Source organism: Melanotaenia boesemani, chromosome 22 (assembly GCF_017639745.1).
Source record: "Melanotaenia boesemani isolate fMelBoe1 chromosome 22, fMelBoe1.pri, whole genome shotgun sequence".
In the NCBI taxonomy this organism is placed as follows: domain Eukaryota; kingdom Metazoa; phylum Chordata; class Actinopteri; order Atheriniformes; family Melanotaeniidae; genus Melanotaenia; species Melanotaenia boesemani.
Window position 1 is genome coordinate 4,475,846 of NC_055703.1, and position 16,269 is coordinate 4,492,114.

General features: G+C 40.9%; 1 protein-coding gene across 1 annotated transcript; it reads right to left on the reverse strand.

Annotated features, from left to right (window-relative positions):
* Nucleotides 1-293: 293 nt before the first annotated feature.
* On the reverse strand, nt 294-14,690 carry frk (fyn-related Src family tyrosine kinase). Its single transcript, XM_041976386.1, has 8 exons — nt 14,071-14,690; nt 9,794-9,915; nt 8,834-8,997; nt 8,582-8,750; nt 4,604-4,762; nt 2,793-2,974; nt 1,378-1,543; nt 294-1,302 (listed from the first exon to the last, which is right to left on the reverse strand). The coding sequence occupies exons 1-8, from the start codon at nt 14,472-14,474 to the stop codon at nt 1,094-1,096; spliced, it is 1,575 nt and encodes a 524-aa protein (XP_041832320.1). The 5' UTR covers nt 14,475-14,690; the 3' UTR covers nt 294-1,093.
* Between the last annotated feature and the right edge of the window lie 1,579 nt (nt 14,691-16,269).

A 16,269-nucleotide genomic window follows, 5' to 3' on the forward strand; every position in this document is an offset into this window, starting at 1 on the left:
TTCAGCGAAAAGCACAAAAAAGCAGATCAATTCATCTAGAAATGAGTAAAGTAATCCCATAAGTTTTTCTTACATTCCCTTATAACTGCTTAGGGTTTGAACTGTGTTTTGTGTGGATGCCAATGCTTGGTAGAGTCTTTTAGCTGAGTTTCTCTCTGTCATGTTGCTATGCTACATGCTAGCATTGCTGCTTCCTGGTGTCTGTAAACATCTGTTGGATTGGAAGATCTCATGCTCTCTGGAAGAAGAGGTTAAAATGAACACTGCAGCTGCAACAACCAAACAACACAGAATTAAATACACTTCGTTTAATATTATCAGACATAAAGTGGAAAAGAAGAAGAAGTTAAAATACAAGAAGATTGTACAGAAACACTTTCATGGCTCTAATAAACAACTAAGACAAGAAATCGGTTCCTGGCAGCGAGAATATGGGATCAGGAGTGGGTGGTGAGCCAGGCTGGATTAACGAAGGCTTCTGACTATTAAGATGGAGATGGCAAAGGGGCCCGTTTAGCAGCTTGAAAACAAAGCAAAGATATTTTCCAGAACAGGTAAAAGGCTATTTATCAGACATTCAATGAAATTTAATCATTTATTTTTCTATTGGGCCAAAAATCAAAACTTCACAGTTGTTTAACTTTGAGTCAAGGTCACAGATTCTGATGTTTAATTTTCATAAAATACCTTAAAACTGATGATTTCAGGTTTAATTAAATGTAAATGTTGCAGAATTGATGAACGCTTGCTCATTCGTGTGCACAAATCGATGGCCTGTGACCAGTAGCTGAGGCTGCTGAGTCACTCTAACCCTCTCAGGTAGCAGTGTGACGGGAGGGTGGAAAGAATGCGAGCCATGCTCGGAGCAAGTCCAACCGGTCGCTCCATTTCCAAGACTCTCATTCAGGTGAGCTTCAGGATTTACAAAGTGTCTGAAAGTGCATTCAACACCAAGAGCGTGGAAATCAGTCAAATCTCGCCACACGTCAGCATTTCATTTCCTTCATCAAGTGGGATTCTGAATTACATGTGCATCCGCTGCTGATTCTGATGATCTGGTCTGTAAATTCGGGTCTCAGACCCGGTCCGTGCTCTAATACCGGGCGGCATCATCATAGGAAGACACATCCAGATCAAAGAAGTCCTCTAGCTTCCACTGCAGGGTCTCAAACGTGGGCCGGTCCTGCTCGTTTTCCTTCCAGCAGTCCATCATGATGTCATACAAGACTTTGGGGCAGTTGGAGGGGCACGTCATCCTGTAGCCCTGTGGAAGCCTCTGGATCACCTGGAAGTTGGTCATGGCTGGAAAAATCACAAAGACGGGATTACGGGAGGGAATTATGATATGAGGATTTCAGATAGTTGTGTAAATCTTACTGGGGTAGGGCATCTGGCCGAAGGTCATGATCTCGTAGAGCAGAATTCCAAAGGACCAGACGTCAGATTTGATGGTGAACTTGTTGTCGTGGATGGCTTCTGGAGCAGTCCACTTCACAGGGAACTTTGCCCCCTCTTTGGCCTCGTACACGTTATCATTTTCTTTCTACAAACAAAAAAACATTTTATATTTTATATATATATATATATATATATATATATATATATATATATATATATATATATATATATATATATATATATATATATATATAATATAATGTTGCTGGGCAACGATTAAAATTTTTAATAGCAATTAATCGCATCGTTACGTGCAAATTGTCTCTTTCCTTTAAAAGAAGGCCTACAGCTATATAAAGAAAATGAAGAAAATGTAGGTTTACAAACATCAGGGTTCTCCAACCTGCAACTCTGGAACCGCAAATGGCTCTCTGGACCTTCCACAATGCCTCTAAATAAGTGGCCAAAAATATTTATTTTAAATCTATTTTTCTTGTTGGAAACCATGGACTTTTTACATTTTTTTGTTTTACATCATTTTCCACAAATATCTACATCCCTTAGAAGATAGTCTGTCTATCCTCTTTTTATATAACTTTTGTGTTTTTCTTTATTTTAAAACCTAAAAATGGAAATAAAAATATGTGGTTCTTCAAAAATAACAAAAAATGGCTCTTTGGATTGGAAAGGCTGCAGACCCCTGCACTAAACACATAAACAGATTTACTAGCAGTTTTCTCTTTAAACAGCAACAGTTTAAATATTTCTTCAAATATCACTATCAGGTGAACAGACAGAAAGCAGGATTAGAATCTAACAGCTTCTAGATGGTAAGGAGAGAGAAATATCAATGCACCTTCAGTGCTTCATTATCCAGATTTCTGGCCTATAATTTCTCTAAACTTTCATTCTTAGCTTGACTGTTTAGCTTCACCTCTGCACCTGCAGCCTCCGCTACCGGGAGTTAAGGGTTAACATCTCGTTTCAGGGTGTAGGGTCAGGTCTGTAGATGTAGCTGTAAACATGTGTGGTATCCACAGAAAGTCCAGAATCTCAGCTACCAGCTCAGTAAAACCATTTCTATCACCACCAAACACAGTTAAGACAACAAACAATTCAAAAACCAGGTACACAAAGTCCGAAAAATATGTAAACACAGACGATGTCCACCCGACGGCATGAACACGAACAAACAACTACATAAATACGCATGTGGAACATAGAGGCACATCTGGGCATCACATAAAACAGATGTTTAAGTAAAAAAGGGGTTAAAACAAATATGCCCTAACACACTCTGCTTTCAATGAATAAACGTGGAATTTAGAGGAAACACAGCTTCTGTATATCATTTAAATGAAAGCTTATAAAACTGCTTCCAACATCAAACCCACCATGAAGACCCTGGCGAGGCCGAAGTCGGCCACCTTGCAGATGTTGTTCTCGCCTACAAGGACGTTCCTGGCTGCCAGGTCTCTGTGGATGTAGTTCTGTAACTCCAGGAAAGCCATGCCGGACGCCACCTGGGCTGCCATCTCAATCTGGTCCGATGTCTTCAGCGTGGCACCTTTATCCTCTGAAACCCAGTTAGAAACATTCATGATCGATCAGCCCCTCTGTGTTTTAAGTTTCAGAGATGGGGAAGAAATATTTAACATCAGGGTTAAAACAGTTCTCATAAAGCCTGGTCCATCCCTACATATCAGTCTGTATGGACAGAACATTGGTATGATGAGGAAAACATGTCTGTGGATGGTTTGTATTCATCACCTGGTAAAAACCAAAGAACTGTTTTCTGTGTGCAGACAAAGACGTAATCATTCAGGATATCTGCCACCTGTCGGCATCTCCCTGCTGCAGCAGGACATGATCTGAATTCAGGTAGCTGGGATCATCTTTCTGCAGACATCAACACTCCAGATAGCGAAGCCACACCAGTCAAACTGCAAGTGAACCCAACATTTCCCAGCAGGAAACCAGATTTGAAGGAAGTTAAAACCTCCTCAGTCCACTGCATCTGTACCACGATGCCATGACGTGTCTCCCACCATAACAGGCAAAGAAGGAGAAAAAAACAGATTTAATTTGTAGGTAAACTTTCCATCAGTTTAACAAACCAAACACAGAAACCCAGAACGACTCGTATCAACCTGCTGATGATTAATGAGAGAAACCTTTGCACTCAGACATGATTACATCCCTCATAAAACCAGACCAGGAGATAAAACCAGGGGAAAATCTGTTTGTTTCTTTTTCCATTAACACAACATTCAGCCAAGCCTCAGAGCTCCAACAGCTTTAACCCTTAAAACTTCAAAACAATTTTTTACATAAAACTACATACAGAAGCTGAAGCTTTAAATCCCAGTATTGACCAGTCTGTAGCAGCTGGAGCTTTTAATCCCAGTATAGACCAGTGTGTAGCAGCTGTCAGGTTATGAGGCTAAAATGATGTAAAATGAATGTATGAATAGATATAGCAGCAGAACTTTGTAGAAATAACACTCAGATCAACAGAGACCAAGTCTTTTCTCATCTCATCGTTCTCTCAAGTCTTTCAGGAGAAAAAAAATATTGTTATTGAAACAAACACACAACAGAAACTATTTCCATGTTTCCACTTTTTGCTCATTTCCAGTTATTCCTGCTACTATTTACCTGCTATCCTCACTAAACCAACTCCAGCTCAGCTGCTTTGTGGCGCCACCGTGCATCAGAAACGTCTTCTTGGCTTTATTCCAGCCATAGAGGAGCATTATTTTTCTTCTTTTCACACACACATAGAACTTTCTGCTCACTGGTTGATCTTTGGCTGCTCCTGATTGGACGTTACCGTCAATCTAAGCTCTCTGATTGGTGGAAAGTTTGACAGGAAGTGGCTTCATCATCATGTCCAGGTCTAAATAGAGGTCTTTTATTGATGAAATGTGATAAATAATGCTGTTATCATGGATCATTGTGGATTTACCAGATAGAGTCTCTGAATAAAAACTACATTTAGTGGCTGGATTGTAAACCTGCTGGACGGGATAGAAATATCTGGAAAACTTCCGTAGATCAGCTAAAGGGTAGCTATCCATCATAGTTCACCCCACAGAGCTACACACTACTGCTCCTGAGACACTAGTGATGGTAGAAGAGATGGACCTCGGGGGGATCTGGAGGAGTTTTATGGGTTAACTGTGTTTGGTGAAGATTGTCTTACTCTGCAGATACTCCTGCAGGCTGCCGTTCTTCATCAGCTCTGTGATGATGTAGATGGGTTCCTCCATGGTGCAGACGGCGTACAGCTGGATCAGCTTGGGGTGCCGCAGCCTCTTCATGATCTGAGCCTCTCTCAGGAAGTCCTCAGCGTCCATGGAACCTGGGACAGGAAGGCAGTGGTTATGCATCTGTTTGGTGTTGATATAGTGAGCAAATCTTCAACTTTACAACTTTAACCTAACTAAACTGACTACTTAGAGTCATGTGAGACTCTAATAAAAAACCATAATAATAAAGATCCAGTGTCTCCATCATACAGGCAGTTGTTTACTGGAAAAACCATCACGACTTCTTAAACAGCTCAAGTCCTTTTAAAACGGAACAAAGTCCATCACAGCCACTGATTCCAGCTTTCAAGTTTCCCTATAAATGTGGCTTCTTATTAGGTTAAGCCCGGTAAACAAATGAATATCAACAATCAGGAATTGAATTCAGTTTGAAGAGATAAATCAATGTCTGAAAAGTTTAGGCTGAAGCCAGAGCTTATTACTAACGTGTTATCAGCTGTAACTAATTTACGTCATTAATTGCATTAAAATGTTTAATGCATGCGCAGCATCTGTTATTGATGATGGTGAGACATGGAGGTGTCTGGAGGCAACATGGAACACGCTGGTTGGCTCTACGTGAGGGATGAGGATGCTTTAACACCCACACCTTACTTACTGTAGTACTTACACTCATACCTTTTTCGCATTTTGTATAAAAACTTTTTACGTCGACACTGTGCTGGCCGTTCTGTCTGCTACAGCCTCCTCTTCCTCCCCCTCCTGATGTGAATCATGACGGCTGTCGGTGATCAGCTGATCGACTTTTCTGTTGCTAGCACCATTTGTTGCGTTCGTTACTTGTTCAGCTGAGAAGGAGGAAACTAGCGGTTCAGGGTTCACACCGGCACATATTTACCCAAAAGTATTGTTTGTGGACGCACTAGCCATAGAAAGCTAAATTCATCTTTCTCATGTCAATCAAAACCACGTCACTGCGTGAAGCTGAAGAATGAAACATGTTGATAACAGCAGCCTATTTCAGTTAGTGTTTGCATTTATTTCCTATAACTTTTCAGTATACATGAGGTTTGCTGTTGACACATGTGTGAAGATGATCAGGTTCAGATTTCTAGTGAGAGTGAAACAGCAAAAGGAAGCGAGGAGACGTCTTCTCTAAATCACTGGTGCTGTGCAGATGTTGGAGACACAGGTCTGATCATTTAGGGGCCATGAATGTGGAGAGAGAAACTATGAACAGGTTCTAAAATATAAATGGGGTGAGCTCTCCTCTCCAACACCGTAGTTGACAGGTGGTAGAAAGTATTTATACTTCAGCTATGCAGGGGCGGGTCTAGAAAGGTTTTGATGTGGGCCAGGTGGGGGCACTGACTTGGAAAACGTTGGTACAAAGGAGATATATTTTATAAGTCTTGATTTTATGTAATATTGAGCCGATTATTCCAACTGCAATGATCATTTAATTTAAAAAAAAGAGAAGAAAAACCCAAGTGAGCATCTGTTGATACAATACAGTAAAAACAGGCAGATTTCAGGCGTAGTCGTGAATGGCAATTAATCATGATTAATTTGTAAGCTGTGATTAATCAGACTAAAAGTTTTGATCACTTGACAGCCCTACTCATTACAACCACACTCCATTTATTCTACGACTCTGTGGAAACACCCACACCACGGAAACGGAATAATTATTTTTTCCTGCCCAACCCCACCAACACCACACACACACACACACACAGGAAGTCACGCAATCTGGTGCGACAACTGCATTGAGCTAATACTTAGTATTAGCATTAAGTTAGCAAATTGGTGTTATTACTCATTAGATTAAAAACACCAATTATAACACCATAAACCGAGACAAAAAGTTATGTTTTATAAACAATCATACCTCACTTTTTTATTTGTTTACTGCCATATTTTCAACATTATTTTTATGAATAAAAACCACAATTTCACTTCAGATAAAGATCTTTTTATAATGTCCGTCCTGGTCCTCACCTTCTTAGTCAGGTCTCGCACATGTGACCAAACATTTTGCAACAAAGGACTTTTATTATCTTTACATGTCTGTCTACAAACTCCATGTTCATTCCCTCCCTACCACAGCTCAGAGAAGAATAACACTGATAAAAGCCCAGAGAAGGGGCAGGTCTTCACCTCTGATTGGCTCTGATCCACAGCTGTACACCACTGTACATCAGACATTCAGTACGACGCAACCAACACAGACGAGAATCAACTTTAAAACCTGGAATTTAGCGGAATTTGCTCATATGTGGCGGTTATCTATGATCCTCACTAATTTAAAGCGTTTTTCACCTGAGCAACAAGCTGGATGAGAGTTGAACCGCTGCAACTCCTGCCGAACAGACTGGGGTCAAGTTTCCCTCAGAAGTTCAGCGGTGGCAAAGAGGTTTTAAAAAACAGAAGAAATCCAACCCTACTCTACAGAAACTGAAAGAGCTGCACCGGTTTCTGGTGAGAATATACTGAAGAAGATCCCTGGAAAAGTAACATTAATCCTGTTCCACAAGACTGTATGAGAGGCTTAAAAACAACAGAATCACAAAAACTCTGGATGTTTCTGGCTGGTTGACCAGTTCATGTTTATCATGAAGCCAAACAGGAGCTGCACAGCAAAAAACAGTAGATCTAATCAAGTCTTACAATCCTTTATTCTGTCAAAATTTCTGATCTTGTTTTCAGAGACATAAACTAAAAGAATGTGTGAGATTATTTGTCATGTCTTTAATCTCTTCCTTAGTTACTGAATCTTAAAACTGGTGAGTTTACATGCATATCAAGTTAAATCATCTCACTGAGAGTGAGATCATATGGGAACTTTCACACCCAGTTTTACCTGTAAAACATGTTTCAAGAGCTCCTGTTTACATATTCACACACAACAACAATAAGCTGTCCTAAGAAGAAAAAAGAAAAAGAGCTTTGAAAAAAGGCTATTAATAGCAATTCTTGAGATAAATAAGATTTAGTTTCTCTTGTTTTAAGAGACAGAAACACTGAAATTAACAGGTTAGTTTTGAGGTTGTTTTAACTTAATAAAGAACCTGGAATGAGTGTTACACAGCAACGTGTCTGAAGCCCAGAATTTCTTTCTTATTTCTGGAATTCTTCTCTTACTGCATGAACAGATAGTTTCATGTGATTATGGTCTGAATGTTCTCATTTGAAGTGTTTTTACTCGTATTAAGATAATATTTTGCAGTGTACTTTTCCCTAAATTTAGGTCCAAGTAGAATGAAAAGATTAAATGTAAATCTAGAGGAGTGAAATTAGCCCGAAGCAGCCTCATGGGATATTCAAAAGTTTAGTTAAAGAAATTTTTAGTTGAATTCAGTTTAATGAAGCTCAACCTTCATTATTTTAAATGTTTTTTCCTACTTAACATGCTTAAAATAAAGACAAATGTGTTTCTAAACCTCATTATTGTTCACAATACCACAACAACATGATCATCAGTGTGCATGGGTGACGATCAAAAAGCAAACCCTAAACTGGATTAAAATGAACTGCTAAGCGTGACGCTGGGAAAACTGGGGTGCAGCGAAAACTTTTGCTCCTGCACCCAAATTCAACAGTTCATTCGCAGTGTTACCAGTGCAACCAGTGCACAAAGTTAGTTAGTTCCTCTGGATGCAGTCTGGAAGAAGATTATTTTGCACTTGGTACATTATCAATGCAGTCCTGAGCACAACAAAATCATAAAATTCATAGCAGGAAGTTTGAATATCACGAGTATTGTTGGCTGTAATTTCATGTCTTTAAAACAGTCAATTTCCTCTGTATTCAGAAGTTCCAGACTTTTATTTTCCAGCGATATACTTCTCAGAAATAATAAGAAAAAAGAATGTTTGGATAAATAAAAAATGATAAATGATGTTAAATACCAGGTTTGAGGGTCTTCACTGCAACCGCTGTGGTGTCATTCCACAAGCCCTGAAAGACCTCTCCAAACTGCCCAGCTCCCAGCTTCTTCAGCAGCTTGATGGACTTGCGATCAATCTCCCATTGGTCCACGGTGTTGTAGGACAGCCCGTAGGTCTGCGGCGCCTCCATCTGCAGGGACAGGGAGGGTTAAAGGTCTGAAAAGTGGCCATGAAGGAGCTCAGACCAAAGTAAAGGTGGAGGCTGTACGTCACCTTTCTGCAGGGCTCGCCCAGACGCACACAGAGGCCATCGGCCTGTCGGGAGTAGTACTGCACCAGCTCCTTCAGCGTTGGGAAGGTTCTGGTCTTTGACACGTAGTAGTGACTGTTGTCCAGTACTTTCAGCTTGTAGTGTTTCACCTTCCCATTGTCCAGGACTGAAAGAGACAGAACAATTTACTCATCACCAAACAAACAGGTTTTAGGAGGAGCTGCTGTCCTGGGACAACCTGTAGAAGGCTAGCTGGTACTGGTTCTGTACTGGTTCTGTGTGCATGGTGTTGGTAAGTCAGTGACAGCAAATGAAAAAGTCTATCTTTTGTTTATTATATATGCAGAAGTTTTTTAGATCTGAGCCCTAAAATGGTTTGATGCAACAATTCAGCTTCATCTGATTTATTAAACTTAGATGCACAAATATGTAAACTGCTCCCACCTCCATGTGGGGAAACTAACAAACAACATCAGCAAATCTGGTTATCAAGCCAATAAATCCACCACTTTTTTTATACTAGAGTTAATCAGCAAAGTCTAAATAAACAACTTCTCCTTTGGATGCATAGGCAAAGCAAATTGATTTGTATAGCACATTTCATGTACAAGACAATGCAAAGTGCTTTACATGAAACATTAAAGCATCACGGTGGATGCATGAAAAACAAACTTTAAAAGAAATAATATATAATATATAATATATATTATATATATATATATAATATATATATATATTATATATATATATATATAATATATATATATATATATATATATATATATATATATATAAAATATATATGTATATATATATATATATATATATAAAATATATATATATATATATATATATATATATATATATATATATATATATATATATATATATATATATATATATATATATATATATATATATATATATATACACACACACACACACACAGGTGCAACTCTTACCAGACAAGGAGAGCTCTCCACTTTGACTTTCACAGTTCCTGATGAGGAAAGCTCCTTGCTGGTTTCCTTCAGCCAGCAGCATCTTCTCTGCATCCAGTCTCTTGGTGTCTGGAAAATACCATCTGCAAACCACAAACAATAAATGCTTTGAGTGACTAAAGCTGGTTAGTTAGCTCAGAGGTCTAGTGGAGTTATAATGGTTAATTCTCACGTCCAACAGGATAAAAAAAATAATTTTTCTGTGTTTGTTTGAACTGAAATGTCCAACAGTTTGATTATAAAAAAGACCGACTATAAATACATGAGTTTTCTCATTTATTATGTGTGAGCGCAAGAACAAGAAAAAAAAAATTATATATATATATTATTTGTATGATTTTGTAGGTGCACCCGAGGTGTTGAGGGGATCCGGTTTAGTGGCCTCAGGACTGGGTCTCTACTCTTCGCAGATGATGTGGTTCTGTTAGCTTTGTCTTCAGCTCTCGCTGGAGAAATTCGCGAGTGTGAAGCAGATGGGATGAGAATCAACACCTCCAAATCCGATACCATGGTCCCCAGCCGGAAAAGGGTGGAGTGTTTTCTCCGGGTTAGGAATGAAGTCCTGCCCCAAGTGGAGGAGTTCAAGTATCTCAGTGTCTAGTTTACAAGTGAGGGAAGGATGGAGCGGGTCGGTGCAGCATCTGCAGCAATGCGGATGCTGCATCCGTCTGTCGTCTGTCTCGATTTACTGGTCGATCTATGTTCCCACCCTATCTATGGTCACGAGCTGTGGGTAGTACCCGAAAGAACGAGATAGCGAATACAAGCGTCCAAAATGAGTTTTCTCCGCAGGGTGGCCGGGCTCTCCCTTAGAGATAGGGTGAGAAGCTCGGTGATCCGGGAGGGGCTCAGAGTCGAGTCGCTGGTTCCCCACATCGAGAGGAGCCAGATGAGGTGGCTAGGGCATCTGGTTAGGATGCTTCCTGGACGCCTCCCTGGTGAGGTGTTCCGGGCACGTTCCACTAGAAAGAGGACCCAGGACACGCTGGATGGACTACATCTCTCAGCTGGCCTGGAAACGCCTCAGGATCCCCTGGATGAGCTGGTGAATGTGGCCGGGGAGAAGGACGTCTGGGTTTCCCTGCTTAGGCAGCTGCCCCCGCGACCCGACTCTGGATAAGCGGCAGGGGGGGGGGGGGATGGATGGATGGATGGATGGATGGATGGATGGATGGATGGATGGATGGATGGATGGATGGATGGATGGATGGATGGATGGACGGATGGACGGATGGACAGACAAACACAAAATGGCTGTGAAAGTATTAAATGGAAAAATAAAGTCACTGACTCTGCTGAACATTAACCAGCCGGTCATTTTTCTCTGTGTCATGTTTATCTACAAAAATATTGATGACCAGATAAACTTTGAACTTTCTGGTTGTTTGAAAGTGACGTCTCTTCACTTCTCCACCTAGACATAAACTCCCCTCTCTGACACATGCAGTTGTAATTAGAAGAAATAAAAGTTGTAGAGACGAACAGGTGATCGGCAGCAGGAATCACCTCATCAGGCTGCTGAAGAGACTGAAACAACAAACTTTACCACATCCAACCATGATGGAAAGGGGGGAAAAAACAGCTGTTATCTTTAATTGTTTGTCTAAAAGAAAGAAAAAACATTTAAAAATGAAGATTTAAGTGGATCTAACCATCCGAAACAACACAAACTCGACATGTTGATATTTATTATTATGGTTTAACCAACCTGTTGTTTATTATGTGGATTTCTGATCACTGACTTGAACAAAGCTGTCAAATTTAATAAATTATTTTATCAGTAGCAAAGTCATGATTAATTTAAGTGTTACAATAAAATGGATTTATGTAGTGTTTGATCCACTTTGGAGCGCTGGTGTTGCTTTCATTTGTCATTTTTCCTCCAAGTTAATAAAAAAGCTGTAGACTAAATTCCTAGACATTGATATTAAGTTTGAAATTTTTGATTAAAATCTGTGTGATTTCATTGTTGCTGTTCATATTTTGTTAAACTGAGCACATAGAGCTGGGATGATGCTGTTTTGGTGATGGCTTCAGTTTTAACCCACTTTACTGGATAAAAATAAATAACAAGGTATTTTATCCTTCCACTTGAACAGAGAAGATTCAGCCTGTGGCAGCAGATCTGAACACACACCCTCATTTGTTCATCCAAATGTTCACGATCCTAATCAGTTTTAGCTTACTGGAAGTCACATGAAAAGGAATCAGACATATGGAGAACTTCCTGTTAACACAATAATATACAACCAGACAATCACACGGCAGCACATAGTCATGTAGACGTTGTGAAGACGACTTGCTGAAGTTCAACCTGAGCATCAGAATGAGGAAGAAAGAGGATTTAAGAGACTTTTAATGTGGCATGATTGTTGGTCTGAGTATTTACTGGGATGTCCACCCACAACCATCTCCAGGGTTACAATTCACACAGACTCACCAACACTGGACAATAGAAGATGGAGAAACGTTGCTGGTCTGATGGGTCTCAATTTCAACTCCACATTCAGATGCTAGGCTCAGAATTTAGTGGAAACATCATGAATACATCCCACCTTGGATCAATGCTTCAGGCTGCTGCTGGTGTAATGGTGGGCGGAGATCTTCTTGGTCCCTTAGTACCAACGTGGCCTGGTTTAACCAGCACAGCCTACCTGAGTATTGTTGCTGACCATGTCCATCCCTTTATGACCACAGTGGAGCATCTTCTGATGCTACTTCCAACAGGATAATGCACCATGTCACAAAGCTCAGATCATCTCCACCTGCTTTCTAGAACATGACGATGAGTTCACTGGACTCCAACGGCCTCCACAGCCACCAGATCTCAGTCCAGTAGAGCAGCTTTGGGATGTGGTGGAACGGGAGATTCTCATCATGGATGCAGCCGACAAACCTGCAGCAACTGTGTGATGCTGTCATGTCAATATGGAGAAAACCTCTGAGGAAGGTTTCCTCCACCTGCTTCCATCTATCACACCAAGAATTAAAAAGGAGGTCTGACCCGGTACTACAAGGTGGTCCCGATGAAGAGGACCACCCGGTACTAGAAGGTGGACCTGATGAAGAGGAGGACCTGGTACTAGAAGGTGGACCTGATGAAGAGGACCACCCGGTACTACAAGGTGGACCTGATGAAGAGGAGGACCTGGTACTAGAAGGTGGACCTGATGAAGAGGACAACCCGGTACTACAAGGTGGACCTGATGAAGAGGAGGACCTGGTACTACAAGGTGGACCTGATGGTGATTGTTAACCTTGTCCACTACAGGGAAATGAAAATGTAAATAAGCCTCAGGAGGTTTAAACATTCCAGTAGTCACTGATAAGAACTCATTAACAGATCTGCTCGAAACTGTAGCTGCAGAATTCTCTCCACCATATGACACCCGGACTGAATGAGGAAACGTTTCTATTCTTGTAAAGAAATGAGGAAAAACCAGATCACAGCTGGGAAGAAACAAGTTGGATACCAGTAACTTTGATGGACTTTTCTGTGTTTTCCCCAAACAACCAAATTCCATGAACATCTCTCACAGTTCAACATCTAAAATGTTCTACTCTGTTAATACTAACTAACGTTAGATACATGAGAATTAGCAGCAAACTCAGTTTCAGTCTTTATTTATGAGGATGTAATGAAGATAAAAATTAAGTGGGTGTAAAGTTCTGCTCTCCTCCGTACTTGACCCTTCATGGGAATTGTTGACCTGAAAACGAACACTTCCTGGTCTCAGGTAATGATTAACCTTGTTCAAGCCAACACTTTAGACACAACTTCTCCCTGCAGGGAGGAACACAGCTTACTGGCTTTCAGCTGTGTGTCCTGACTGCTTTACCTAAACAACTGACATGTAGGGAGCCATAAAACACCGAAATCACTGACTTTCACTCTGGATTCAACAGATTAGTTCAGAATAAAAACTTTTCACAACCTTTTCAGATAAGATATTTGACGAAGTTCCTGTAGGAAAATGTTAGATTTTAAATAAAAAGATAGATGAATGAATAATTAAAGAAGTTTTTTTTCTCGAAGAAAACACCCAGTTTGACAAACCTTAGTCTTTTTCCTTTTTAACCTTTGGTTTAAACTTTAAACCAAGATGTAGGTCTGTGTGTTTCTACCTGAGCTCACACCTGGACAGGTATTTTGATTAGTGAAACTCGACTTCTTGAAGTTTTCTAACAAGTCATCTTTCAGAAGAACAAATAAATGATAGAAATGAACAAGTACTTACGGTTCTGCATCGATGCTCTCGACAGGTGCGACGTAATTAGCGGGGATGTATCCGCGTTTGGAGGCTGAGATCCCGGTCAGGGCTTTGGCCAGCCACCAGTCTCCGGCACTCTTGTCCAGCGCCTCTAACGTGTCCCCGGTGTTGAAGCTCAGGTCCTGCTCGGTTCGGGCGGAGTAGTCGTACAGAGCGATGTAGATGTCCGGTTCGGCTCTCAGTGGAGGCCGGGGTAGAGGTCTCCCTGTAGCAGAGCTCGTGTCCGGTTCTGAGCTGAGTTTTGCTCTGGGGTTTTCTATCACCGTGACGGGTTTCTCCACGCGATTGCTCTCATCTGTGGACGGCTCGGATTTCCTAAAACACGCCAAAAAACTCTGCCAACAGGCAGAAAACCTCTTCTGGATATCCATGGTGGTCCTCAGTCACGTCCAGTCATGGTGTGGAGACGGTAACAGAAATCTGTGCCATCCTCATGATCCACGCGCCATTAAATCCGGAGTGATCCCAGGTCGGGACGAAGCGGTCTTTGCCCCAAACCTCACCGTTAACAGAGTAGTCCTTGGGCGACTTTCCTGCTAGAGAAGCAGGTTCCCGGTTCCGGTTGAACCACCTGTGCCTGAGGAATGAGGAGCGGCTCAGAAACGTGCTGACGTCATAAACTTGGCACGATGCGCTCCAGTTATGTTAATGAGCAGGTGAAGCCGGGCATTCAGCTGCCAGGGTGGGTGTAAAGATTTCTGATGGGGGGGCCAGACAGTGGTACACTTTGTCTCTTTTTTAACCCGCAGCCTTGCTGCCTCCTGTTTAACAGAGAAGGACGACTTCCTGTCACTATTTACCTTTGTAGTTTCACTTTAAAATAATCAGTAATCACTAGTGAAAGCCAATTTCTTCAGTGGCTTCAATCTAAACCATGTGATCTAGTCACTTCAAACCACAGCTCAACTGAAGCAGATGATCATCCAAACAGGACACAAGTCTTTCTGATTCTGTTTCTGAAAATAAATGTGTAATTAATGACTAATTCTGTTACAGTATAATATAATGACAGTTATTTCAGACAACTTTTTGACAAAGGTTTTTCCATTAGTCAAAATTTAATGTCTGCTGGCCCTGTGATGGACTGGTGACCTTTCCCTAGGTGTACCCTGCCTCCCACCTGCTGAATGCTGGGTCAGGTTCCAGCTGCCCCGCGACCCTTTATTGGATGGAGGGGTATAGGTAATGGATGGAAAAGTAAATCACACATAGCATTTTAAGACACAGTAGAAAACAAACAGTAAACTGTGACAACAGTGCAAATCCCATTTGGAAAAATCTGCAGTTTAAGAATATCTGGCATGTAGAGCTGGTTTTACAACAAGCCACAGGATTAGAAAAACCTTTAGTAACTTTATGTACAGTCCAAGGTGAAAGCTGATAATGAAGACACAGTACTTAACCTGTGATGAGCAGAAGAAGTAATTACACAAATAGATTTCTCTACTGGCAGACAATGTCCCAGCATTTAATGGCTTAGTGTAAAAGTTCAGTCGATCGCCACTCATTGGTCATGTCCTCTTTTATCACGCCTGTGTGCTGATGTTTTACTCATGCACCATTTTGATAACCAATAGAAGTATAGTAGTACTATAGTGAATGTTATTCAGAGAATACTTCAGGAGAAGGACTCGCCATGGCAAAACAGACTGGGTCCGTGGAAAGGGGGAGTACTAACCCACCCTTTTCATAAAGATGGATGCGGCTGTGTTGTTAAGGTAAGGTGAAGAAATGTATGTTTTCTGCATTTCTTTGAGAAATCAGTTTTCTGGTTTTCTGTTTGTTTTTTTCAGTGTGATATTTTGATTTTTTATTTAACTTAAAATGAAGTTATTTCAGATAAAAATGAGTAATTTTGTGACAAAACAAATTTGCACATTTATTAGGACAAGTGGAATTGTTGTCGTGAGTGGATGTCTTCTGTGTATAATGCATTAATCTTACCATGTGGTCCATTTTCTTGGTCTTAGTGAGGACTTGAACAGCACATTTTTGGAAAAGCTGCAGGTGTACAAAAAATAATACTGTGTCTGATGTGCCTTTTTAGTCTGTGATGAGCAGACTTCATGCAGTGTGCGCAGCCCCAAGGCCTCCTGGATCAGGCCTTCCCGTTACAGACTGGGTGAGTTGTCATTAAGCATCATTAGAAATGGTGACTTGTGAAGT